At 42.7% G+C, this 27875-nt stretch overlaps 1 protein-coding gene across 5 annotated transcripts in view; it reads left to right on the top strand.

Annotated features, from left to right (window-relative positions):
• LOC119978690 (protein tweety homolog 3-like) overlaps nucleotides 1-27875 on the top strand; it is a 286190-nt gene that overhangs the window by 136157 nt on the left and 122158 nt on the right. For all 5 annotated transcript variants that reach the window (XM_038820488.1, XM_038820484.1, XM_038820483.1 and 2 more), the window contains exons 4-6: nucleotides 4149-4369; nucleotides 13725-13820; nucleotides 19953-20025. In XM_038820488.1, coding sequence (XP_038676416.1) covers nucleotides 4149-4369; nucleotides 13725-13820; nucleotides 19953-20025 — 390 coding nt within the window. The remainder of the gene's footprint in view (nucleotides 1-4148; nucleotides 4370-13724; nucleotides 13821-19952; nucleotides 20026-27875) is intronic.

Raw genomic sequence — 27875 nt, forward strand, 5'->3', positions numbered from 1 at the left:
TTTACAGTGCAGGCGGAGGCCATTCAGCCCATCGAGTCTGCACCGGCCCTTGGAAAGAGCACCCCATCCAAGCCCACACCTCCACCCTATCCCCGTAACCCCACCTAACCTTTTTGGACACTCAGGGCAATTTATCATGGCCAATCCACCTAACCTGCAGATCTTTGGACTGTGGGAGGAAACCGGAGCACCCGGAGGGAAACCAATCCAGACACTGGGAGAACGTGTAGATTCCGCCACAGACAGTGACCCAAGCCGGGAATCGAACCTGGGGCCCTGGAGCTGTGAAGCAACATTGCTAGCCAATGTGCTACCGTGCTGCCCACAAATCAGATGACAAAAACTAAAAAGTGGTGATTATTTGCAGCAACTTGTAATTTCTAATTCTCTTAAATTGCCTTGTAATGGTCTCAGTTGGATTGCTTAATCATAATTGGACTGAAAGGATTGTTAACATGATTGTGATATTTTTATACTGATGAAGCATCTGGCTGCATATGAATTGGGGGCTCGATGTACTTGGCTGAAGTGGGTTCCTGTGTTGCTGTGGTATTTTCTATGCAGAGCAGTTGAGAACATGGACAGTGGTAGAACTGGATTGTTGAAGTTTGCTCAACCACCTTTGGAACGCAAATCATTTGTGCAGATCTTGTGGCTGGTGAGAACTAATGATGTAGATTATGTACTGATCAATCAATTGGCACTTCTTCACTCTATTCATTTGCATTTCTGCTTCTGTGTTGTTTGATAGTAGTGATTTGTCCATGAGAAAAATATAATTCCGTAAAGCTGCCAAGATTGTTTGCAGGACAATAATTCCGAATTAGGTGCTTGGTTTCTGGTTAAGTGAGTACAGCACAAGTTAGAATATATAACAGTACATGATTAATTCAGTAGTAATATATTTTATTTGAAGTTAGAATGACAAACCTGTAACTACACCTAATGAAGTTGACAAATTCCAAATTTTGAATCATAAAATTGGAGTAAAACGTAATTTGTGCTAGCCCTTCAGTTTGTTATTGTCTGCCATAGGGACATTGCTGAACATTGCACTCATGAGTTTTGATGAGAAGTCAGTTTGCAAAATGAGTTGGTTGTATTTGAGGCTGGTTCCAAGTTCCTCTAATTGTGACACTGCATACTGAAGTACAAGAACAGCACTTGTAAATGACCTTTCAAAGCTGTTGGTTGTTGCGTTTTTGCTCTGCCTGTACACAATTGTAGGATAAATGCATTTAGTATTGCACAAAAATGGATTTCCCCCCCAAAAAAAGTTACAGTTTCTCTGCATGCTTTATCATCAACATTAAAGCCAAGGTTAATGTTGCATTAAATTGTCATGGGTACATTTCATATTATTAAATATCGGTCCTGCATTTGAAGTTCGTCATTGTTCTAATATAATCAAATTTAAAGGTACATAATTCTAGTAGTTACTGATATTGACAATTTGTGCCAGTTCCAGAAACATTTATCTTAACTCCATTTATCATCTTGAGACATTGAAATTCAAAGTTACTAAATTTATTTTTCAGTTTATTCACGAGTACAAGATCCAGAAAAGGCCATAAATAGGGTAAATCTCTATCAGGTAGGCAGCGAGCCATCTGATTCTGGAGCACAATAAAAACAACTGTTTTTGAGGCTTGGTTAAGGTGCCTCTCTCAATTCTCAAGAATGCTGATTGAGGGACCAAATTTTTCAAGAATTAAGGTGAAAACTCCACAAATTTCCCACATGTTCTTTCATAAATTCAATGATGTCTGTTAGCAAATTGGATCTGCCGGGGACACCTACTGTGATTTGGTCACTCTGTTAAAAGACCTGAACACAAACTTTTTATGGGTACTGATTGTAGCTGCCCTACATGCTGCCTACGCAGCAGCATAGCCCAGGGGTGCAACAATATCACCCATTCTCTTTTACATGTGTATTTCTTCAGGCTTTCTGAATTACTGCTAGTTGAGATAAAGATTGGTAAAAATCATTGAGCGATTTTATTTCACACCTATTTCACACTTACGGCACGGTGGCACAGTGGTTAGCACTGCTGCCTCACAGCTCCAGGGTCCCGGGTTCAATTCTGGCCTCGGGTGACTGTGTGGAGTTTGAACTTTCTTTCCGTGTCGGCATGGGTTTCCTCCGGATTTTCCGGTTTCCTCCCACAGTCCAAAGATGGGCAGCTTAGGTATATTGGCCATGTTGAATTGCCCATAGTGTCCAAACGATTAGATGGGGTTACTGGGTGAGGGTGGAGGCGTGGGCTTAGATAGGGTGCTCTTTCCAAGGCAAGTGCAGACTCAATGGGCCGAATGGCCTTCTTCTGTACTGTAAATTCTATGATTTAGGTGAACGTATTTTGTGTTTTGTATATTTATGGCAATACGGCAATATAAAAATGAGCAAGTAATGAGTTGGCATGCTTACCAAAGCTGATTTTCTAACTCCTCCCATCTGTTCCATCCTCTCTCTGCCGATTGTGTGTCATTTTTGCAACTGACTCTTTAACATAAGAATTAGGAGCAGGAGTAAACCACTCGAGCCTGTTCCACAATTCAATATTATCCTGGCTGATCTGGTTGCAACCTCAATCCCACACTCCTGCCAACCCCTGATAACCTTTCACTCCCTCGCTAATCAAGAATCTATCTAGCTTTGTCTTAAAAATATTCACTGGCAAAAATTATTCCCCAAAAGGCACTGGAGTTCCAAAGATCCTCAATCCTCTGAGATAAATTTTTTTGCCCCTTTGTCTTAAATGTGTGACCCCTTATTTTTAAATAGTGACACCTAGTACTAGATTCTCCCGCAAGAGGAAACATCCCCATCACATCCACCCTGTCAAAGCCCCTCAGGACCGTGGAGGCAATTTTACTCTTCTAAACTCCAGTAAAATTATATCTAAATCAACTTCTCACAAAATAGGAATTCATCAGCATATCTTAGCAATGGCCCTGTGGTGTGGACAAACTAGCAATGAGTGTACATCATCACAGGAATGTTGTGGGAGGCCCGGTGACGTGGTTAGCACTGCTGCCTCACGGTGCTGAGGACCCGGGTTCAATCCTGGCCCAGGCCACTGTCCGTGTGGAGTTTGCGTGGGTCTCACCCCCACAACCCAAAGATGTGCAGGGCAGGTGAATTGGCCACGCTAAAATCCCTCTTCAATGGGGAAAAAAAGAATTGGGGTCAACAGGAATGTTAAAATATCTTTCATTATCTACACTAGAGGTTCTCGTATAAAACCTAATTTACATCTGCCAGTGTTGCTATCTCAATAATTAAAACGGATAATGGAATGTTGATCTTTATTTCAAGGAGACTGGAAATCTGGAACGTTCATCCCCAACATGTTGCTGATGCTACATTGTATGAAAATTTCAAAGTAGAGATTTTTGTTAGGCAAGGGTATTAAAGGTGACGGAACCAAGTGGACGTTGCAGGTCCACTGTGATCTAATTGAATGTTGGAACATGCTCGAGGGGCTGAATGGTCTACTTCTGTTCCTAACCCCTTGGGTGCTAAGTTTGGTTTGATAATGGTTGCCTTTTACATTATGCCATAGGCTCCTTTAATCCCAAATGGTGACAAGGTCTCTTACTGCAGTATGTCTTTTAAAGGGATTTGATTTTTTACCTTTGAGCTGCTGACATTTCCATCCATGAGACAATCAGAACAAGAGGCAACTCTCTTGCCAAATTGGATCCAACACAGTGGTTGTACTTGATGTATCTTTGTGTCTGCCTCAATTTTCTCTCATGTTTTCACAAACGCTCTCTTTAAAAATATTATTAAAGAAAATTGTTTGGCATATTTTGAAAATATGAATGTTAATATTTTATTAACTTTGCCAAATTGATAGGTTTTGTGCTTTAGAATAACAATATATCCTCCACCTCTTGAGGAGTATGCTAACCATGGCATATCAAATTGCATCCGAACATCAACAGACCAGAGCATACTGAATTATTTAATGTGTAGCTAGTTTGATTCTTAATTTTAAACAAAAGTGGGTCACACCTGCTGCAAATTTAGCTACTTGCTCAGAGGGAAGGTACAGCTCTTACTGCTCCATAAGCTTGAGAGAAAACCATCTTTCAAAAGTTTTTGGTTAGTTTCTAAACTTGGGTTTTGCTTACTTGCAGATTTCTGAGAGCACTCGAGACCTGAATCGGACCGTAGATGGGAGCATTCGTACTTTGGAGGATTTATTCACAAAGGAACCACGGTACCTTGAGAGAGTGCAGAAGTCAAAACGTCTTTTTGGAGAACTGGTTAGACAGCTAACTACAATTCCATTTTGGGAGAGGAATGACGTATCTTTAGAAGAGCTAGCTGTCTTTGTTGAATTGTATGATTATTATAGGTATGTATCTGTTGAATATGATTCCCTGACCACTTTTGTTCTCAAGGTGAAGAGTATTGGGGAATTGAAATATGTCCCATTTCATTTAGCAGTGGGCATTTCTAGCTCCGGAAATAGGGTGAATGGGTGCAGATTAAAGGCCTTTAACATCAGAAGGGTTTCCAACTACACCAGTTTCCCATTTTTCGCGCATCAAACCACAAGCTTCATTTTATGTTTGAGTTCAGACTGGAATGTCTATCTCTCACTTGTGTTAGGAGAATTTTTTGACACTTTGTTTTGTCAATAGTTTTAATTTAGGCAAATCAGTTCCTTATCTATCTGATTACAGTACTGGAGGTTAGTTTGTCGGACTCAAAGATTTGAGACGTGTCAAATTCTTTGCAAAGAGCGTCATATTTTGACAGAGTTAAACTTTAATAAAACCTTTTATTACAAAAGGCCCTCATGTCTTTTGGTTGCTTGTTTATTGATCAGCAAAAAGATTAATTGAACAATTATTAACCTATTTCAATAAATCTTTAAATGCAATATCTCCAACATGTAATTACTCTTTTGTTTACACTACTAATTTAATTTGTATTTTATAAGTGCAGTCTTCAGGCCACACAGTGATAGAGGGCAAGGAGATAATTGGGTCAGAGCTTCAGGAGGTTGGGCAATGCTGGAGGAAAAAGTAAAGTGGAATTAGAGTGTTAGGGGACAGGAAGATAGATGAGGGGGTTATGGGCTGGGGAAAGAAGAGGAATATGGAGCAAAGAATGAGGGTGTGATGCAAGTTTATGATGAAATATTTGGGTGAGTTCGCAAAAAAGCTGCTGCTATCTGTAGAACTGTATTCCAATAAGAATCAATACCCTCTGGAGAGGAGGAGAAAAATTATAAGTGACAGGGCAAAAGGGGGAAGAAATAGTGAATTGTTTTGCAGTGGTGTATTGCTCCTTGAACACTGCTGAGTCTGTACTTCCTTTTGAAAGTTTCAGCATTACTATTCCTGACAGTTTTAGATCTGTGTCGAAGTGCACATCTATTTCAAATTGTTTTATGCTGACTTTTGTTTTCTTTCAGACTTGTTCTTTTTCTCTCCACTGCTTCCAATCTTTTCTTTTTAAATTCCCCCATTATTCTCATGGACCCTTGCCCAGCTGGGAGAAAAAGCCATTCAGCAATGGTTTTCTCCATAACTATTGTCAGTGCAGCTCTGCTACGAGCTGGCAGTAGCATGATTTCAAACTGGGCAAAGAAGATGGTGCCAATTCTTTTGTTTTCGTTACAATTCCTGTCATCTGACAGGACACTTATTTCTTATTGCAAAGGCAGCCTGCATATATCTGAGATTCTGCATGAGCAGAGTGTTTACTCTGCTGCTGAACTGTTAGTGCTTCTGCCTGTAAACCCATATCTCTCTGTGAAAATAAACTACAGGGTGTTTGAAGTGTTCATGCCAGTAATTGTCCACCAGTTCTTTAAATGTTAATGTCACTTCAGGAACTGCAAGCACGTGATTTTTATAACGTTAAAATGTTGTCTTCATCTAATCTGCTGGTGATTATTTATATACGCTCTGCGCTCTGAAATGAGCATGTGGTGAATTGGTGGTGGACCCAGCCATTCGCCTCCGAACAGTCCGTTTTTTTGACCATGGTTTGCCAGCTCGGGGTTCGTGGGGGATTGTGGGTGGGCATAGTTCTCCTCTCCCTGGCCTACAATAACTTCAAATAGAAGGGTATTTCTTCAATATGGAACCAGGTGGCCCATCCCACCTGGTTCTGTTGCTGACCAACGGCTTGTATGGCCCCTTGGCTTGGCATTAATATTGCTTTCATATTGCTTTAGTTTTGATTTTGTCATCAGTGCAGTCATGGATGCATTTTTAAAAGGTGCTTCCCATTTTGACTGCATGCTGCAGTCTATCTTGCGATGGCTAAAATTAGTCAGTGTTATTGGTGGGTTGCCTATCTGTCCCTTTTAGGTCATCTCTCCTGCTTCATGACCTGGAACATTTTCCTTCTCACTTCCTCTCTATTCTTATGAATTCCATCTTAGTAAACAGAACCATAAATTTAAATTATTCCAAATTGTTTAACTTGCCTATGTTTAATAATAATAACCTTTATTATCACAAGTAGGCTAACATTAACGCTGCAATGAAGTTACTGTGAAAAGCCCCTAGTCGCCTGCTCGGGTACAGAGAGGGAGAATTCAGAATGTCCAAATTTCCTAATAGCACATCCTTCGGGACTTGTGGGAGGAAACCGGAGGAAACCTAAGCAGACACAGGGGGCTGGATTCTCTGCTGGCGGGATGCTTCATTTTGCTGGCAGCACGGGGGTTTCCCGATGGTGTGGGGCTGCCCCACAATGGGAAACTCCATTCACCAGCCTGCATAACAGAGCATCCTGCTGGCGGGGTGAAACAGAAATGTGGCGCGGCAGGGCGGAAAATCTAGCCCAGGGAGAACGTTTGGACAGTTTGCTGTCAACTTATTTCCTGTTATAATGTTGATTATACCTTCTTAAAAAATCTTTCCAGTTTAACTTAAAGGATTTTAATCTTTTGCTAACCATGGCAATGAGCATCTTGGCATAAAATTCTCTACTCCGTTAAAAGCTTCCAATCCTAAAATGCGTTCCTTTGTAAATTAGTCTGAAACCACTACTTTTTCGCTCAAAGAATTAACCAGTTTCTCTCTGAACCATCTATGATTCTCTTCCACTACCTCATCTCTGTTTTAAAAAAAATTTAAAGTACCAAATTCATTTTTTCCAATTAAGGGGTAATTTAGTGTGGCCAATCTACCTACCCTGCACATCTTTGGTTTGTGGGGCGAACCCCACGCAAACACAGGGAGAATTGTCAAACTCCACATGGACAGTGACCCAGGGCCAGGATCGAACTTGGAACCTTGGCGCCTTACGGCTACAGTGCTAACTACTGCGCTGCCGTGCTGCCCCACATCTCTGTTATTTGGTGACTAGTAACGTGCACTGAGAATTAGATCACTTCTCTTACACTTTCTTAATACCGTTCAAAAAGATTTTCTCTCAGTGCAATACCGTAAGATTTTGGATTGGATTTGGATTTTGTTTATTGTCACGTGTACCAAGGTACAGTGAAAAGTATTTTTCTGCGAGCAGCTCAACAGATCATTAAGTACATGAAAAGAGAAGGAAAGAAAAGAAAATACATAATAGGGCAACACAAGGTACACAATGTAACTACAAAACACCGGCATTGGGTGAAGCATACAGGGGTTTAGTGTTAACGATGTCCGTCCATAAGAGGGTCGTTTAGGAGTCTGGTAACAGTGGGGAAGAAGCTGTTATGGAGTCTGTTCGTGCATGTTCTCAGATTTTTGGAAGAGTGAGTAAGCCGGGTGGGAGGGGTCTTTGATTATGCTGCCGCTTTCCCCAGGCAGCTGGAGATGTAGATGGAGTCAATGGATGGGAGGCAGGTTCGTGTTATGGACTGGGCAATACATTCTCGTGCTCTGATAGAAACCTTTACCACTGCTGCCACCCACACCTTCTTTCTCCACTAACCCTCTTTCCCTGTGACTCTTGTCAAATACTTATAACCAGGAACACTAAGTTTCAGTTCTGCCTAAACCTCAGCCATGCTTTACCCACTGTTCTTAATTTTTGTGTCCCTTCAAAAATAGATTTTTCTTCTTCCTCCCTTGTGTCCTTTCTCTTTTCCTTTCTTTTCTGATTGTTTATGCCATTTAAGTTACACCTTCTGCTTTTCCAGTAGCTTTATTAATTGGTGATCATCTCTTTTGTTTCAAATGGACTGTTCCGACCTTTCTGCCATATTGGTTTGAATATGAATCCACTATTTTATTCGCCCACATTGGAAGAACTTTGATGCCTTTTCAGTTCAAGTGATGGCTATCTGTTTAATATAGCCTTTCCTTATTTCAGGACCCGCCATAATGCCCTCGAATATGAACCCCATACGTGTTTTGATGGACCATCCTAATCTGGAATGTACATTTTTAAATTGGGGCTGAACTATTTGCCTGGGCCCTGATTACTCTGTCTATTGTCTCTGAAGATTTCACTAAACTAAGTCTGCACTCCTATATCCATTACTACGGGAGATCAGTTGATATCTGTCATATATGCAGCTGCTCAACGGATATAGGGATAATGCATTAGCTTTAGTTTTCATGGAAACTAGTCATGTAACTTAGTGTTGAAAACCCTTTAAAAACCCCAGAATACCATACAACAAAAATAGAAATTGACATGGGGTGCAGTAATTCAGCCACTCTTCCCAGTCTTTGTGGACAGTGATTATGTGGGATATATGACACAGGAACATAACAATTGACCCAACCAGTCCATGCTGTCATTGATGCTCCACTTGAGCCTCCTCTCATCTTTCTTCGCAAACAGTTTGAAATGTACTAATGCGAATTCACAGTGCTAAACGCAGCGATCTGCCTCATTTCAAACATTACATTAAATTGAAAGGACTTAAAACCGACAACTTAAAGTGAGGACGTACTGTATTTCCTTCTCCCTCACATGCTTGCCTAACTTCCCCTAAAATGCCGCTGTTATTTGCTTCTGCCACTCCCCGTGGAAGTGTGTTCCACATCCTCACCAATTTCTTGGTGACTTCTTACATTAAATGTCTCCAGTTATGCTTTTGCCCACAAGAGGAAACGGTCTCTCTGTATCGACTCAAATCAAAACCTTTCAAAATTTTAAAGACCTCGATTAGTTTTGTTTTCAAGAGAAACGATCCAACCGTCCAATCATTTCCTAATATGTATGCCCATCTATTTCTGAAATCCTCTTGAATCATCTCTGCACCCTCTACTGTGCTTCTATATCATTTTCATAATATGGCGACCAGAACGGCATGCAATACTTTTAAGTGTGGATAAAAGCAAATTACTGCGGATGCTGGAATCTGAAACGAAAGGGAAAATGCTGGAAAATCTCAGCAAGTCTGGCAGCATCTGTAGGGAGAGAAAAGAGCTAACGTTTCGAGTCCGATGACTCTTTGTCAAAGCTCCTTTAACTCATCTCACTCTTGAGTGTGGTTTAACTAATTTTCGACACAGCTTTAGCATACCATTTCTACTTTTCAATTCTATCCCTCCAGAAATCCTAGAGCTTGGTTTGCCTTTAAAAAAAAAAAAAATGCACCTTTTACTTATTGGTTTATTTATACTCCGAGATTCTTTTCTTTCTCCATCCCACCTAGATCTGCACTTTCCAAGTAATAAATTACTTCCCTCATTGTCCAACCAAAATATGTTACCTCACATTTATGCGTGTTGAACTTCATTTGCAAATTACTTGCCCATTCTGAGAGTTTATTAATATCTTCCAGTGATTTGTTGCAGTGCTCATTAACACTACACCCGTGTCTGCTTCATCCGATGCCAATGCTTATGTAGTACATTGTATATATTGTGTTGCCCTATTATGTATTCTCATGTATTTTCTTGAATTCTGTTTAATTCCCTTTTCTTCCCATGTACTGAATGATCTGTTGAGCTGCTTGCAGAAAAATACTTTTCACTGTACCTCGGTACACGTGACAATAAACAAATCCAATCCAATCCAATCCAATCCAATCATAATTGACTATCTCCCCAAATTTGGGGTCATCGTAAATTTAGAAATGGTGTATTTGATTCCAAAATTGATAACATTGTAAATGTAAATTGTGAACAAGTACCAGTGCCTTGTGGAAGACCACTTCCTGCCTTCTGCCACTTTGAAGAACTACCTTTCCTGCCACTGTCTACTTTCTGCATAAGCCAGCTAGCAATCTGTTCTGATGCTCATCCATAACTCCACATTCTCTGCTCTTATTAATTTGTCCATTATGGAGCTCCTTAACGGAGAAGTCTTTTGAAAATCCAAATAAATTGCATTGACTGTATTACTGGGCGAGGTGGTGGTGTAGTGGTATTGAAACCTAGGATAATGCTCTGGGAATCCGTGTTCGAATCCCACCATGGCAGTTAAAAATCTGGAATTAAAAGTCTAATGATGACTATGAAACCAATTTGCGATTATCATTAAAAATCCACCTGGTTCACAAATGCCCCTTGGGGAAGGAAATCTGTTATCCTTACCTAGTCTGACCCACTTGGATTTTCAAAAGACTTCTCCGTTAAGGAGCTCCAGAGCGACTCCAGATCCACAGCATTGTGGTTGACTCTAAAATACTATCTGAAATGGTCGGCAAGCCACTCAATTCAACAGCAACTAGGGATGGGCAACAAATGCTGGTCCTGCCAGCAATGCCCACATCCCGTGGTGGAATAGAAAATATAAATTACCATTGTCAACTTTCTCTGTCACCGCCCCAAAAGTTGCAATATGGTTGGTCCATGCTGACTGTTTATTATATTTTTCATTTTTAGATGTTCCTTCTATTCTCTCCTTTGTGAGATTCCATTCATCCCCCCTATCATTGATAAACTAACTGACCTGTAACTCCCTGGACGTGTTCTGACCCCCCACTTCTTAAATACTGGTGATGCATTAGTTATCCACCAGTCTTCTGGCACACCTTTTTGTAATTAATTATTAAAAATCTCTACTATATTGATGACCTCTACTTATGCTTTTCCCTGCAGGAAAAAGCTTTCTCTTTCTGTATTCACTCTTATCAAAACCTTTTCTAAGTTTTATGACCTTGATTTGGTCACCCATCAGCCTTTTTCAAGAGAAAAGAGACCCAGCCTTCCAATCCTTTCCTAATATAAATAAATATATATATATATACCCATTCATTCCCTATATCCTTTTGAATTGTCTTTGCATCCTCTCTAGTGTGTCTATATCCTTTTCATAATTTGGCGATCACAACTGCCGCAGTATTCTAAAGTGTGATTCCAACCAAGGTTCAGTACAGTTTTAGTTTAACATCTTTTTCACTTTTATCCCTCTATAAATCAAACAGAGAGCTTGATTTACCTCTTCTTTGCTCACATAGAGGGTCACTCTATGTCCAATGACGTCAAGTAGCACTTCAGATGCATGATTGTTGAGTCTTGGTGTATGATATTTTGGTCAAACCTGTGTGCCTGCTATGTTGGAAATTGTGACCATCTCAGATATATTCCATTTGTATGGCCATGCACTCGTTCATATCTCAGCAGTAATCACTTTCATTGCATTGACTAATGTTTTACTTTGTGCCTCCATTGGTATTTAAACTTGTCCTTCAACCTGGTGTTCTTTATGGCTCATCTTTCAGTGCCTCAGGTTCTAATTCTTGATTGGGTTAGATCAAGAATATAATCAAAAGGGTTGCTAAGTACAGTTAGAGAGTGAAAGACGGCTAATAATAATAAACCAAGAGGGAATAGTGGAAATTAAGACTTGATAGCCATGTCTTGGCAACGGTTGAAGGAGAAATTGGGGGCTGAGGAAGAAGAAAAATTGGATGAGTGGGCAATATTGGGATGTGGACTGAGGAAGGTTTAAAGAAAACTAAGTAAGAATCAAGGCGATGCCAATGGCTCCGTTAGGGCTGTGGTTTATGAAAGAAGGAGCTAGTAATGCCTCTGTTACCTTTTCGCTAGATTCTTTTTCCAAACATGGATGCAATCCATTCAGACCTTATCCATTCTGGCTTTATCCTCCGAGTTTGATTAGCTTATTCAATTTTTAAATGTTATTTTAAATGCACTAATCTCATTGTTCATCTCATCATTCAATGTAATGATCTATTCTATCTCCCTTGTAAATACCGAAGCAAAATAATTATTTTGTATTTCTGCCATCTCTCTATCTTTAGCTGTGGTACTCGATAATCATCCCATTGTCATCAGCCTTCTATTTTTAAAAATGACAGCATGTAAAATATTTTACTATTTTGTTTAATGTTCCTTAATAATTTACTTTCATAGTTTCTCTTGGGCCTTTAAAAAAAAAACTTTTTCCCCAATCTCTTCATATGCTCTCTTATCATGCACTCCTCTGCTGTCTATTTTCTTAATGTATGCCTCTTTATTAACTCTTTGTTATTCTCTTATTCATCAATGGAGCCTCACTTGTGCTTATTTTGTTCTTCACTTTTAGTGGATTTTTTCCCCTGTACTCTGACCATTATTTTAAATGTTTCCCAGTGTTGTTTTTACATCATTGTTTGTAAACATTACTACCCATCTTATTTATCCAAGTTCTATTCTCAGCCCCCCCCCCATCAGCTTTTCACCAAACTACATACCTGATTTTTTTTTATCATACTCATATTTTCTCTTATCACTATCATAAAGCACATGCTATTGTGGTTGCTATTGCCTGGAGGATCCCCTTCTCTTACTTCCCTCGTCAGTTCTGGCTCGTTAACCATTATTAGAACCAACAGTGACTCTCCCCTTCTTTGAGTTTTTACAAATTGGGTTAGAAAGGATTTCTGTACACATGTAGAAACTCCATTCCCTTATCTCCTTTACCTCCCTCTTCTGACCAATTAATATTAGGCTGGTTGAAATCCCCCATGATTGTTTTTCTGTTCTTTTTTTTATTTCTCTAATTTGTCTGGATATTTCTTTCTCCAGCTCACCTTGGGTGATCCAGTTAGTGTGTTTAATCCTTTGTTAAGTTTATCCGCATGGATTCTATTTTTGACTTGCTCTTTTGTCCCTTTTTTCTACTGCTGTTATGTCATCCTAATAGGTGCAGATATCCCACATCCATGTTTGACCATGTATTTCTTCTAAAGCACAGTGGTTAGCATTGTTGCTTCACAGCGCCAGGGTTCCAGGTTCGATTCCCGGCTTGGTTCACTGTCTGTGCGGAGTCTGAACGTGCTCCCTGTGTCTGCGTGGGCTTCCTCCGGTTTCCTCCCACAAGCCCCAAAAGGCGCACTGTTAGGCAATTTGGACATTCAGAATTCTCCCTCCGTGTATCCTGAACAGGCGCCGGAATGTGGCGACTCGGGGCTTTTCACAGTAACTTCATTGCAATGTTAATGTAAGCCTACTTGTGACAATAAAGATTATTATTAAAACAAAATATCTTGTACCTTGCAATGTTTAATTCCCAGCCCTGGTTTTCCTGCAGCCTTGTCTCAGTAATCCCGATTGTGTCTGGTTCTGCGTAGATATGCATAGAAAAATGTTTAGGCATGCGAGATCAGACTTCCCAATGCAGCACTGTTTTGACAGAAGTTCCAAAGCTGACTTATTTTGTATAATAATGAAATCAAGTAACTTTATTTCCCAGTGTACACATAGCTAAGGCTACTTGTGCAGAAATATTCCAATGAAATATTTACATTTGCTCATGATGCTATAAGAGTGGGTTATCTGCTTGACAAAAGTGAAATAATTTGTATTTTAACTTTATTAATAGTGCTGATTTCTTCAAAGGTGGTTGGGATATCTTGGCCTGCTGCTTTTTGATGTTCTTATCTGTCTACTGGTGCTGTTTGGACTAATCCGAAACTCAAAGGGAATCCTAATTTGGTGAGTGTGTTTATGTAATACGGTTTAGCGTATTTTACTCGCAGTCAGGTTTTATTTTATGAGAAATCTACCATTGTAAATCAGTTGTGGCAGCTCAGTGGTCTTTCCCACATGGACATTTCCCAGTTTTATGCAGGTTCTCAGAAAAGGTGAAAAGTGCAGACAAGGTAGTTTTATGGAGGAATAAAAAAGTTGAGAGAGTTGTTCTATCCACTTTAATTTCTGTAACCATTACTGCTAGCACTAAGTTATTAGCCTTCCATGAGTCCATTTTAGATCATCCTCTCCCTTGGATCTCTGGGATGTTGTCCACATCGTTTAAAAACCCATGAGCACTCTAGCCCTCATGTATTCACCCACCTTCATCACAGGCCTCCCCTTCCCCACCCCGTAAGCCGTTCATCCAATACCCATCATGGGCAGACCTCAGGGGTAATGTAGGGATGAAAAAAAAACTTCTAACAACTTAATACAGCCATGACTCGGATACACTTGATGGTTTTAAAAAAAAACCTCCCATCATGAAATCGATTCAAAGTTGTCAAGTCTGAAATAACTAATGTTATAAAATCAAAGACTTTTATTCACTAATAACATCACAGGCATTTTTAGATTCACTCAAACCATAGACTAAGAGCCCCCCCCCCCACACTGAGATAACTGCTTTTGTAGTTTTTCAAACTCAGCCACATATTCATAATGAAATAATAACAGCCCTTGGGAATGTCAACAAAGAATAATGGAATATTCTTGTTCGAACTTACATCAAATGGCCTGGTAGATTAATGTTGTTCTCTAACCTAAGGGGTTGAGTGAATATCAGGTAAGCTCTTTCCTCCTTTCTTCCGCAAGTTATCCAGAGGGGATGGCAGGGAAGGCAGTGCAATGTTCCTCCTGCAGAATGTTTGAGGTGAGCGACACCGCCAGCGTCCCTGCTGATTTCACCTGTGGGAAGTGCAGCCATCTCCAGCTTCTCAGAAATCGTGTTAGGGAGCTGGAGCTGGAGCTGGATGAACTTTGGATCATTCGGGAGGCAGAGGTGGTCATAGATAGTAGCTTCAGGGATGTAGTTACTCCAAAGAATATAGACAGATGGGTGACGGTGTGAGGGACTGGGAGGACTCAGTCAATACACGGATCCTCTGTGGTCGTTCCCCTCAGTAACAAGTATACCACTTTGGCTACTGTTGAGGGGGACGGCGTACCAGTGGTAAGCCACGGTTACCGGATCTCCAGCACTGAGTCCATACCTGTGGCTCAGAAGGGAAGGGCGGACTTGATAGTTAGAGGGACAAATAGACGGTTCTGTGGCAACGAAAGAGACTCATGGATGGTATGTTGCCGGGTGCCAGGGTCCGTGACGTCTCGGACCGTGTTTTCAGAATCCTTACGGGGGAAGGGGAACAATCACAAGTCATGGCACACATCGGTACCAATGACATAGAGAAGGGACGGGGATTTAAAACAGGAATTTAGGGAGCTAGGGTGGAAGCTGAGAGCCAGGACAAACCATGTTGTCATCTCTGGTTTGTTGCCGGTGCTACGTGCTGGCGAGTTGAGGAACAGGGAGAGAGTGCAGATAAACACGTGACTGCAGGGATGGTGTCGGAGGGAGGGTTTCAGTTACAAGGATAATTGGAGCACATTCTGGGGAAGGTGGAACCTGTACAGACAGGACGGTTTGCACCTGAACCAGAGGGGCACCAATATCCTGAGGGGGGGGGGGGGGGGGGGTTTAAACTGATTTGTCAGGGAGATGGGAAAACACGCTGTAGTCCAGAAGCCAGTGTTGAGAGTGGTGAGGTACTGAGGAGGGTATCAAGGTCGCAGGAGTCTACCGGCAGACGGGAAGGTAGGATGAAGTGTGTCTACTTCAATGCAAGGAGCATCCGGAATAAGGTAGGTGAACTTGGAGCGTGGATTGGTGCTTGGGACTACGATGTTGTGGCCATTATGGAGACACGGTTAGAACAGGGACAGGAATGGTTGTTGGAAGTTCCGGGGTATAGATGTTTCAGTAAGAGTAGGGAAGTTGGTAAAAGAGGTGGAGGTGTAGCATTGCTAATCATGGATAGTTTAATGGCTGCAGAAATGCAGTTCGAAGGGGATCTGCCTACTGAGGTAATATGGGCTGAAGTTGGAAATAGGAAAGGAGCGGTTACATTGTTAGGAGTTTTCTATAGACCCACAAATAGTAATAGAGATGTGGATGAATAAATTGCAAAACAGATTAGGGATAAGTGTGGAGGTCTCAGGGTAGTTGTCATGGGTGACTAACTTTCCAAATATTGATTGGAACCTCTATAGGTCGAACAGTTCGGATGGGGCAGTTTTTGTACAGTGTGTGCAGGAGGGTTTCCTAACACAATATGTGGATAGGCCGACTAGAGGTGGGGCCACATTGGATTTGGTACTGGGTAATGAACCGGGCCAAGTGTTAGATTTGTATGTGGGAGAGCACTTTGGAGATGGTGACCACAATTTGCTGTCTTTCACTATTGCAATGGAGAGGGATAGGGACATAAGGAAGGGCAAGGTTTATAATTGGGGGAGGGGTAATTATGATGTGATTAGGTAAGAATTAGGGAGCATAAGATGGGAACAGAAACTGTCAGGGAAAGGCACCAATGAATAGTGCAGCTTTTTCAAGGAACAAATACTGCGAGTCCTTGATAGGTATGTCCCTGTCAAGCAGGGGGGAAATGACTGTGTGAGGGAACCATGGTTCACAAATGAGATTGAATGTCTTATCAAGAAGAAAAAGGAAGCGTATGTAAGGATGAGAAAACAAGGTTCAGTTCGGTCGCTTGAGGGTTACCAGGTAGCTAGGAATGAGCTAAAAAAAGGACTTAGGAGAGCTTGGAGGGGGCATGAGAAGTCCTTGGCGGGTCGGATTAAGGAAAACCCCAAGACTTTTTACTCTTATGTGAGAAATAAAAGAGTGACCAGTGTGAAGTTAGGGCCGGTCAAGGACAGTAGTGGGAATTTGTGCATGGAGTCAGATGCGATAGGAGAGGCGTTGAATGAATACTTTTCTTCAGTGTTCACCAAGGAGAGGGGCCATATTTTTGAGGATGAGAGTGTGATACAGGCGGGTAGGCTAGAGGAGGTAGATGTTCTGAGGAAGGTTGCATTAGCAATTTTGAAAAACCTTCGGGTCAACAAGTCCCCTGGGCCAGATGGGATATATCCTTCGATTCTTTGGGAGGCAAGGGATGAGATTGCAGAGCCTTTGGCTTTGATCTTAGGATCCTCACTGTCCATGGGGATCGTGCCAGAGGACTGGAGAGTGGCGAATGTTGTTCCTCTGTTCAAGATAGGGAATCGGAATTACCCTGGTAATTATAGGCCGGTTAGTCTTACTTCGGTGCTCGGTAAGTTAATGGAAAAGATCCTGAAGGATAGGATTTATGACCATTTGGAAAGATGCAGCTTAATCAGGGATAGTTAACACGGATTCATGAAGGGTAAGTCTTGCCTCACAAATTAGATTGAATTCTTTGAGGAGGTAACTAAGTGTGTAGATGAAGGTAGAGCAGTTGATGTCATATATATAGATTTTAGTGCGGCGTTTGATAAAGTTCCCCATGGTCGGCTCATGAAGAAAGTAAAGGCGTGTCGGATAGAGGGAAATTTGGCCAATTGGACAAATAACTGGCTATCACATAGAAGTTGGGGCAGCACGGTAGCATTGTGGATAGCACAATCGCTTCACAGCTCCAGGGTCCCAGGTTCGATTCTGGCTTGGGTCACTGTCTGTGCGGAGTCTGCACATCCTCCCCGTGTGTGCGTGGGTTTCCTCCGGGTACTCCGGTTTCCTCCCACAGTCCAAAGATGTGCAGGTTAGGTGGATTGGCCATGCTAAATTGCCCGTAGTGTTGGGTGGGGTTACTGGGTTATGGGGATAGGGTGGAGGTGTCGACCTTGGGTAGGATGCTCTTTCCAAGAGCCGGTGCAGACTCGATGGGCTGAATGGCCGCCTCCTGCACTGTAAATTCTATGTAAAAAAAGACAGAGGGTGGTGGTGGATGGAAAAATTTCAGACTGGAGACCAGTTACCAGCGGTGTACCACAGGGATCAGTGCTGGGTCCTCTGCTATTTATGATTTTTATCAATGACTTGGAGGAGGGGGCTGAAGGTTGGGTCAGTAAATTTGCTGATGACACCAAGATTGGTGGATTAGTGGATGAGGTGGAGGGCTGTTGTAGGCTGCAAGGAGACATTGATAGGATGCAGAGCTGGACCGAAAAATGGCAGATGGAGTTTAACCCTGATAAGTGTGAGGTGATTCATTTTGGTAGGACAAATTTGAATGTCAACGGCAGGGTTCTGAGGAATGTGGGGAGGAACAGAGAGATCTTGGGGTTCATGTCCACAGATCTCTGAAGGTTGCCACTCAAGTGAGTAGAGCCGTGAAGAAGGTCTATAGTGTGTTAGCATTTATTAACAGGGGGCTTGAGTTTAAGAGCAGGGTTATGCTGCAACTGTACATGACCCTGGTGAGCCCACACTTGGAATATTGTGTGCAGTTCCGGTCACCTCACTATAGGAAGGATGTGGAAGCATTGGAAAGGGTGCAAAGAAGATTTACCAGAATGCTGCCTGGTTTGAAGGGTAGGTCTTACGAGGAAAGATTGAGGGAGCTAGGGCTTTTCCCTTTGGAGCGGAGGAGGATGAGAGGCGACTTAATAGAGGTTTATAAGGTGATGAGCAGGATAGATAGAGGGGACATTCAGAGACTATTTCCTCGGGCGGATGTAGCTGTTACAAGGGGGCATAACTATAAGGTTCAGGGTGGGAGATATAGGAGGGATGTCCGAGGTAGGTTCTTTACTCAGAGCGTGGTTAAGGTGTGGAGCAGACTGCCTGCTGTGATAGTGGAGTCGGACACTGCACTACGTTCAGAGGGTGTTCTTAACTTTTCACTGACAGCTTAAGTCTGCTTTGTTTCCATGTTTTAAAAGAAAAGAATTAAAATTGAGTTCACCTGTGGAAATTGCTCCCCCCCACCTCCACCCCAGCAAAAATTGGATCTTTCGGAAATTGGAGTGGGTCTTCCAAAAATATATAAGCACTGGGCTTAACTGAAAATGATCCAGTACTGCAAGTTTCACCTTTTGTAAGATACTGATAGTTGGTTTGAAAGTAGAAATTGTTAAGAATGAATGAATATATTGCTGGTGCACAGCCAGCACCATGAGAATATTATTTATTCCTCTTCACTCATGTCAATGGGGATTGTAGCTGCTTCCTACTTTTTTTTAACAGAAATGTCAATGAATCAGAAGATGTATGATATGTAGATCCTCAAGGCTTTACTATTCACAGATGGCCAATAACAATTTAGATACATGACTACAAACTAACAGCTGTTTGTGCCTTGCAACATATTGGATTACTTTTGATGATGTACTTACAAGTTATTCAGATCTGTTACACTTCACGCTATCAGCCTTGAAATATTAGCTGTTTATTAGGGTAGGATTGGCTCACTTCAGCATTTTGTTGAGAGCTATGATGCTGATATTCGAAGTTGATGGACAGCACTAATATAACAATAATCACTTATTCTCACAAGTGGGCTTCAACGAAATTACTGTCAAAAGCCCCTAGTCACCACATTCCGACGCCTGTTCGGGGAATTGAACCCGCACTGCTAGCATTGCAAGCCAGCTATTTAGCCCACTGTGCTAAACTAGCTTCTAATGTATCGAAAAAGGTTTATCTGAAGTTTAGAATAATAAATTACTATAATCTTTGAAATTACCTTTTGGGTAAAGTAATTCATCACACATGTCATAGATTACCAAATTGCAAGCACAATCTTTTTTTAATCTTTTTACCCTTGTGAAATGGAAAACTTCATGACTTATGATACTTCTGTTAAAATCCATCATCTGTGCTAACTGAAACAGTAATTTTAATGTTTATTTAATTTGAGAGGGTGATATTGAATGCATTTGAAGAGTTTAACTTTTACTGCAAAACCTAAGAATGCTCCATATAAAGTATGAGCTCTCATATTTGTTAAGATTCATATTTTAACAAGACAAACATGTAATTATTGCATCAGTATTTTACTATGAAATTACTGGTATAGATTTTTAAAATTACGCTGTCTCTCTGCACAGTGCGGCTCTCCTGGGGGTGCTAACCTTGATTATCAGCTGGAGTTCACTTGGTCTGGAACTGGCAGTGTCAGTGGTGAGTTTTTTTCACATATTTATGACAAATAATGGCACAGAAAACTGGCTAACAAGATACTGGTAGTTTTGTTCCTGAAGTCAATGGGTGCTTAAAACAGCTGTGCCCAGCTTTAGCAGTGCCTTTTTTTTTAGTTCAATGGCTTTCCCCAAAACATTCTGTTGAACATGAGGTTGAACTCTGCCACCCGTGTCTTACCTTGCACCAAATCTCGTTCTCCTGTCACCCCTCTGCTTATCGATCAACAGTGACTCCCTGTCGAGCAATGTCTTGATTTTAAAATGATCAGTTTTGTTTTTGAACCCCACCATGGCCTGCTCCTTCCTATCTCTGCAATCTCCTCAACCTCACAATCCTCCGAGATACCTGCGCTAATTTAATTCTGGGCTCCTGTATATCTTGTTTTTATTTGCTCCATCATTGGTAGGCATGCTTTCAGTTGCCTAGACCCTAAGCTCAAGAGTTTCCTTCACATCTCCTGTCTAACTCGCTTTTCTCCTTTTAAGACATCCTTGATAAACTACCTCTTTGACCAAGCTTTTGGTTGTAATGCCCCAGTGTAGCATCTTGGGATGTTTTGCTATATAGATGTGAGTTGTTGATGTGTTTGGTGGTGGGCTGCTGCGCAGAAGACTTTGCATTTTCGCAGCTATCAAAAAGGGTTAGATATAAACTGTGTGTATTCGTGTTGTGTGCAACCTCTGATTTGTGGGCTCTGTTTTTATATTCAGCCTGTCATTGACCTGGAAGGTACTGAATGTACAAGAGTTATTAGAGGAGCTTCTGAACTGAAGCATGCCAGTGACCTGAATTACCGTACATAACTGTAGCAATGGGATCGTTGAATACCCTGGGTTGTTTGTTTGCCTACTGATTTTGTCACACTGCAATTACCTAAACCATGGTTATTATTAGGGTAGTCCAAGACCATTAATGTTAAAGTTTTTACTTTTCTGTTTGAATTTGTTTAAAAACTTCAGTTAAATATGCCAGTGGTGAGACTCAAAACATTTTTAGACGTTGAAACTACGTAGAAACAATTTTTGTAGAAATGGGAATGCACTTCAGTCGAACATATAATCCAATCAATGATTCAGCAAATGAACGTACATTTCTTCAAGGTTGTAGTTTTCCTTTGCTGCCCTTGTTCAAAATGCCTTTTCTCCACCACTTTCTTTTATGATGCTACTCTATGGACATTTAAGGTTTATTTCTTGAAATTATTTCTCCAGTACAGCGCATGTTTTAAGCTCTGTTTGGAGAATCCCTACAGTGTAGAAGGAAGCCATTTGACCCATCTAATCTGCACCAACCCTCTGAAAGAACACCCTACCTCAGCCCACTCACCCACTCTATCCCTGGAACCACATAAACATGCCTACCATTGAACACTAAGGTGCAATTTTGCATGGCCAATCTACCTAACTTGCACATCTTTGGACTGTGGGAGGAAACCGGAGCACACGGAGGAAACCTGTGCAGAAGCTGGGAGGACGTGCAATCTCCACACAGATAGTCAACCAAGGTCAGAATCTAACCTGGGTCCCTGGCGCTGTGAGGCAGCAGTGCTAACCACTGTGCCAGCATGCTGCCCTAATGTCAGTTTTGGCTTTCCTGCTTGTACATATTGCATTATACTATAACTATGCTTTCCAAACTTTTTCCTGTGCTATAATATAGAATGTAGAACAGTACAGCACAGAACAGGCCCTTCGGCCCTCGTTGTACCGAGCTTTGTCCGAAACCAAGATCAAGCTATCCCACTCCGTCATTGTGGTGTACTCCATGTGCCTATCCAATAACCGCTTGAAAGTTCCTAAAGTGTCCGACTCCACTATCACAGCAGGCAGTCTGTTCCACATCCTAACCACTCTCTCAGTAAAGAACCTACCTCCGACATCCCTCCTATATCTCCTACCCTGAACCGTATAGTTATGACCCTTGTAACAGCTTCTTCCACCTGAGGAAATAGTCTCTGAATGTCCACTCTATCACTCCCCCTCATCATCTTATAAACCTCTATTAGGTCGCCTCTCATCCTCCTCTGCTCCAAAGAGAAAAGCCCCAGCTCCCTCAATCTTTCCTCAAAAGACCTACCCTTCAAATCAGGCAGCATTCTGGTAAATCATCTTTGCACCCTTTCCAATGCTTCCACATCCTCCCTATAGTGAGGTGACCGGAACTGCACACAATATTCCAAGTGTGGGCTCACCAGGGTCATGTACAGTTGCAGCATAACCCTGCTCTTAAACTCAAGCCCCCGTTAATAAATGCTAACACACTATAGACCACCTTCACGGCTCTACTCACTTGAGTGGCAACCTTCAGAGATCTGTGGACATGAACCACAAGATCTCTCTCTTCCTCCATATTCCTCAGAACCCTGCCGTTGACCCTGTAATCTGCATTCAAATTTTTTCCTACCAAAATGAGTCAACGTCACACTTATCAGGATTAAACTCCGTATGGCATTTTTCGGCCCAGCTCTGCATCCTATGAATGTCTCTTTGCAGCCTACAACAGCCCTCCACCTCATCCACTAATCCACCAATCTTGGTGTCATCAGCAAATTTACTGACCCACCCTTCAGCCCCCTCCTCCAAGTCATTGATAAAAATCATAAATAGCAGAGGACCCAGCACTGATCCCTGTGGTACACCGCTGGTCTCCAGTCTGAAAATTTTCCATCCACCACCATACTCTGTCTTCTATGTGATAGCCAGTTACTTGTCCGTTTGGCCAGATTTCCCTCTATCCGACATCCCTTTACTTTCTTCATGAGCCGACCATGGGGAACCTTATCAAATGCCTTACTAAAATCCATGTAAACAACATCAACTGCTCTACCTTCATCTACCCACTTAGTTACCTCCTCAAATAATTCAATCAAATTTGTGAGGCAAGATTTACCCTTCACGAATCCGTGTTGACTATCCCGGATTAAGCTGCATCTTTCCAAATGGTCATAAATCCTATTCTTCAGGACCTTTTCCATTAACTTACCGACCACCAAAGTAAAACTAACCGGCCTATAATTATCAGGGTCATTCCCATCCCCTTTCTTGAACAGAGGAACAACATTCGCCACTCTCCAGTCCTCTGGCCCTATCTCCGTGGACAGTGAGGACCCAAAGATCAAAGCCAAACGCTCTGCAATCTCATCCCTTGCCTCCCAAAGAATTCTACGATATATCCCATCCGGCCCAGGGGCTTGTCGACCCGAAGGTTTTTCAAAATTGCTAATACATCCTTCCTCAGAACATCTACCTCCTCCAGCCTACCTGCCTGTATCACATTCTCATCCTCAAAAACATGGCCCCTGTCCTTGGTGAACACTGAAGAAAAGTATTAATTCAACGCCTCTCCGATCTCTTCTGACTCCATGCACAAGTTCCCACTACTGTCCTTGACCGACCCTAACCTCACACTGGTCATTCTTTTATTTCTCGCATAACAGTAAAAAGCATTGGGGTTTTCCTTGATCTGACCCGCAAAGGACTTCTCATGCCCCCTCCTAGCTCTCATAAGCCCTTTTTTTTGGGCATTCCTTGCCGTCTTGTAACCCTCGAGCGACCGAACTGAACCTTGTTTCCTCATCCTTACATACGCTTCCTTTTTCCTCTTGACAAGATATTCAACCTCTTTTGTGAACCATGGTTCTCTCACATGGCCATTTCCTCCCTGCCTGACAGGGACATACCTATCAAGGACACTCTGTATTTTTTCCTTGAACAAGCTCCACTTTTCATTTGTGCCTTTGCCTGACAGTTTCTGTTCCCATCTTATGCTCCCTAACTCTTGCCTAATCACATCATAATTACCCCTCCCCCAATTATAAACCTTGCCCTGTCGTATGGCTCTATCCCTCTCCATTGCAATAGTGAAAGACACCGAATTGTGGTCACTATCTCCAAAGTGCTCTCCCACAAACAAATCTAACGCTTGCCCGGTTCATTACCCAGTACCAAATCCAATGTGGCCCCACCTCTAGTCGGCCTATCCACATATTGTGTCAGGAAACTCTCCTCGTCCGAACGTTCGACCTATAGAGGTTCCAATCAATATTTGGAAAGTTAAAGTCATCCATGACAACTACCCTGAGACCTCCACACCTATCCATAATCTGTTTTGCGATTTCTTCCTCCACATCTCTATTACTATTTGGGGGTCTATAGAAAACTCTTAACAATGTGACCGCTCTTTTCTTATTTCTAACTTGAGCCCATATTACCTCAGTAGGCAGATCCCCTTCGAACTGCCTTTCTGCAGCCGTTAAACTATCCTTGATTAGCAATGCTACTCCTCCACCTCTTTTACCACATTCCCTACTCTTACTGAAACATCTGCACCCCGGAACTTCCAACAACCATTCCTGTCCCTGTTCTAACCATGTCTCCGTAATGGCTACAACATCATATCCCAAGTACCAATCCACGCTCCAAGTTCACCTACCTTATTCCGGATGCTCCTTACATTGAAATAGACACACTTCAACCCACCTTCCTGTCTGCCGGTACACTCCTGTGACCTTGATACTCTCCTGAGTACCTCACTACTTTCAACACTGGCTTTTGGACTACAGCGCATTTTCCCATCTCCCTGACAAATTAGTTTAAACCTCCCCCGAAAAGCCGTAGAAGATTTCACTCTCAGGATATTGGTGCCCCTCTGGTTCAGGTGCATATCGTCCTGTCTGTACAGGTCCCACCTGCCCCAGAATGTGCTCCAATTATCCACGCAACTGAAACCCTCCCTCCTACACCATCCCTGCAGCCACGTGTTTATCTGCACTCTCTCACTGTTCCTCAACTCGCCAGCACGTGGCACCGGCAACAAACCAGAGATGACAACATGGTTTGTCCTGGCTCTCAGTTACCACGCTAGCTCCCGAAATTCCTGTTTTAAATCCCCGTCCCTTCTCTTACCTATGTCGTTGGTACCGATGTGTACCATGACTTGAGACTGTTCCCCCTCCCCCGTAAGGATTCTAAAAACACGGTCTGAGACGTCACGGACCCTGGCTCTCGGGAGGCAACATACCATCCATGAGTCTCTTTCGTTGCCACAGAACCGTCTATCTGTCCCTCTGACTATTGAGTCCCCAATAAGTTGCTCGCCTGCTCTCCCCCCTTCCCTTCTGAGCCACAGGGATGGACTCCGTGCTGGAGATCCGGTAGGTCGTCCCCTCAACAATAGCCAAAGCGGTATACTTATTACTGAGGGGAAGGACCACAAAGGATCCCTGTACTGACTGTGTCCTCCCAGCCCCTCTAACCGTCACCCATCTATCTACATACTTCGGAGTAACTACATCCCTGAAGCTACTATCTATGACCACCTCTGCCTCCCGAATGATCCGAAGTTCATCCAGCTCCAGCTCCAGAACGCGGTTTCTGAGGAGCTGGAGATGGCTGAACTTCCCACAGCTGAAATCAGAAGGGACACTGACGGCGCCCCTCACCTCAAACATTCTGCAGGAGGAACACTGCACTGCCGTCCCTGCCATCTCCTCTAGATAACTTGCGGATAAAAGAAAAGAGAGAAAGAGCTTACCTGATATTCACTCACCCCCTTAGGTTAGAGGAGGTGGAAGGGTGTAGTGTCTCGGGTTTAGTAACCGCCCAACTTAAATACAGGTAAAAATAAAACACTTGAGTACCTACCTGATTCCCAAGCTGCACTCTGGCTCCCTCTCTCCCGCTCCCGGAAATGATATGAGGAAACTTGACAAAGACTTGAAAAATTATGAAGTATGTTGGTGAAGTGAATATAGAGAGAGTTAATTTTCGCTGGAGAATTGCAAACCAGATGTTGCCTATGAAATCCTCACTGCATTTGAGGAGGAGGGGGGTTTAGGCGGAATTTCTTTGAGCAGGGGCTTGTTGCATTGCCTTGCTGCAGGCACGAGTTGGGACAAAAGTTGTTGTGTCCTTAAAGATAAAATTGAAATGGTTTAAGCGGAGGAAGACACGTGGTTATGAGTAGAAAGCAGGTCAGTTAAATTCACTTGGATTGCTCCAGCAAGGAGGTTAGATTGGGTTGGATTTGTTTATTGTCACGTGTACAAGCAGCTCAACAGATCATTTAGTACATGGGAAGAAAAGTGAATTAAACAAAATTCAAGAAAATACAGAATAGGACAACACAAGATATGCAATGTAACTACATAAGCATTGGCATCGGATGAAGCATACAGGGTGTAGTGTTAATGAGGCCAGTCAATAAGAGGGTCATTGAGAAGTCTGGTGACACTGGGGAAGAAGCTGTTTTTGAGTCTGTTCGTGCGTGTTCTCAGACTTTTGTATCTCCTGCCCGATGGAAGAAGTTGGAAAAGTGAGTAAGCCGGGTGGGAGGGATCCTTGATTCTGCTGCCCGCTTTCCCCAGGCAGCGGGAGGTGTAGATGGAGTCCATGGATGGGAGGCAGGTTCGTGTGATGGACTGGGCGGTATTCACGACTCTGAAGTTCCTTGCGGTTCCGTGTGGTGCTATAGAACAGAGGAGCTAAATGGTCTCTTTGTGATCCAAGCTTCTACAAAGTTTGCCTTGTCTGCCCAGTATCTATTTAAACAATGATATAATGATGATCAGAGCGTAGGCCCTTTTTGTATGTAGTGGATATTATGAACTTGCACATGATAGCATGTACTTTCAGAATTTACGAAAGGGCAGTTCAAAATCACAATCTAGGGAAAGAAAGTTCAAATGACAACCAAAAATTGAAATACTTGAATGAACAGAATCCAGTTTTCACAGTGGACATTTTCTATTTCCGGCTGCAAAACCACCCCAATACAGTTCTCTATATTCCACTTCTCTCAACTTCTTGCACCAATGGTGTCACAAGCCATAACTCTTTACAATGCTGCAGCCCCTTACCTATTTCCCAGATGCTTCCAGCATCTTATGACAGGCGCCCCCAGATGCCAATACCTCGTCCCCGTTACTTTTAAGTGTGTGACACACAACTCCCAGATGCTGTGTTCTCCCTTGTGCTCCCACTACTAGTTCTGTTTTAATGCTCTCACACTGTGGGATTGCGACCAGATTATTTTCATTTCACCATTTCATTTATTCCAGACTTTGAAATTCCTTTCCTACAACCCGAGAGTTGATATCCCTCCATATCCCAACATTCCTGTGTTTCCTAAACCCCAACGGTTATTCCCTATGTTTTGTGTATTCTGTGACTCATCGCTCGGAGATCTGAGAAGTTCTAATGTAGCAATAAGTGCACTTTCGCTTGACATGCTACTTAATAACTGGAAGAATATTTGAAGATGACTGACTTACTTCCTAGTGTCTATGCACCATGTCCTCTGGCAGCAAGAAGTTTGAATTTCCAGTGCAGATTATGTTATTCCTTATTGCATGCAAAGTAAATGAAAGGGATCAAATGTCGCATTTTTATTCCCGTTTCAAATTTTGTCAATTTAATTATCTTGCTGGTTGTTACTTCTCTAAAGAAACCAGGGCGCAATCCCCCCCCCCCCCCCCCCCCCCCCCCCCCCCCCCCCCCCCCCACCCCAAAAAAACCGGCGCGGCGAGAATTAAGGCAGGCCACTCGGAGAATCGCCGCTTACCATTTGTAACTGGTGAGCGGCGATTCTCCGGCCTGGATGGGCCGAACGGCCTGCCCAACACAACAGGTTCCCGTCGGCGCCGTCCACACCTGGTCAGTGCCGGTGGGAACAGCGCAGGGACGCTAGGGGTACTGCCTTTGGGGGGCGGATCCAGCACCAGGGGGGGAGCCAGCACCAGGCGGGAGCTCAAAAGGGGTCTCTGAAAGAGGCACTCCTTTCCTCCGCCGCCCCGCAAGATCAATCCGAGATTTCCTGCGGGGCGCCTGCGG

Source organism: Scyliorhinus canicula, chromosome 15 (assembly GCF_902713615.1).
Source record: "Scyliorhinus canicula chromosome 15, sScyCan1.1, whole genome shotgun sequence".
Lineage (NCBI taxonomy): Eukaryota > Metazoa > Chordata > Chondrichthyes > Carcharhiniformes > Scyliorhinidae > Scyliorhinus > Scyliorhinus canicula.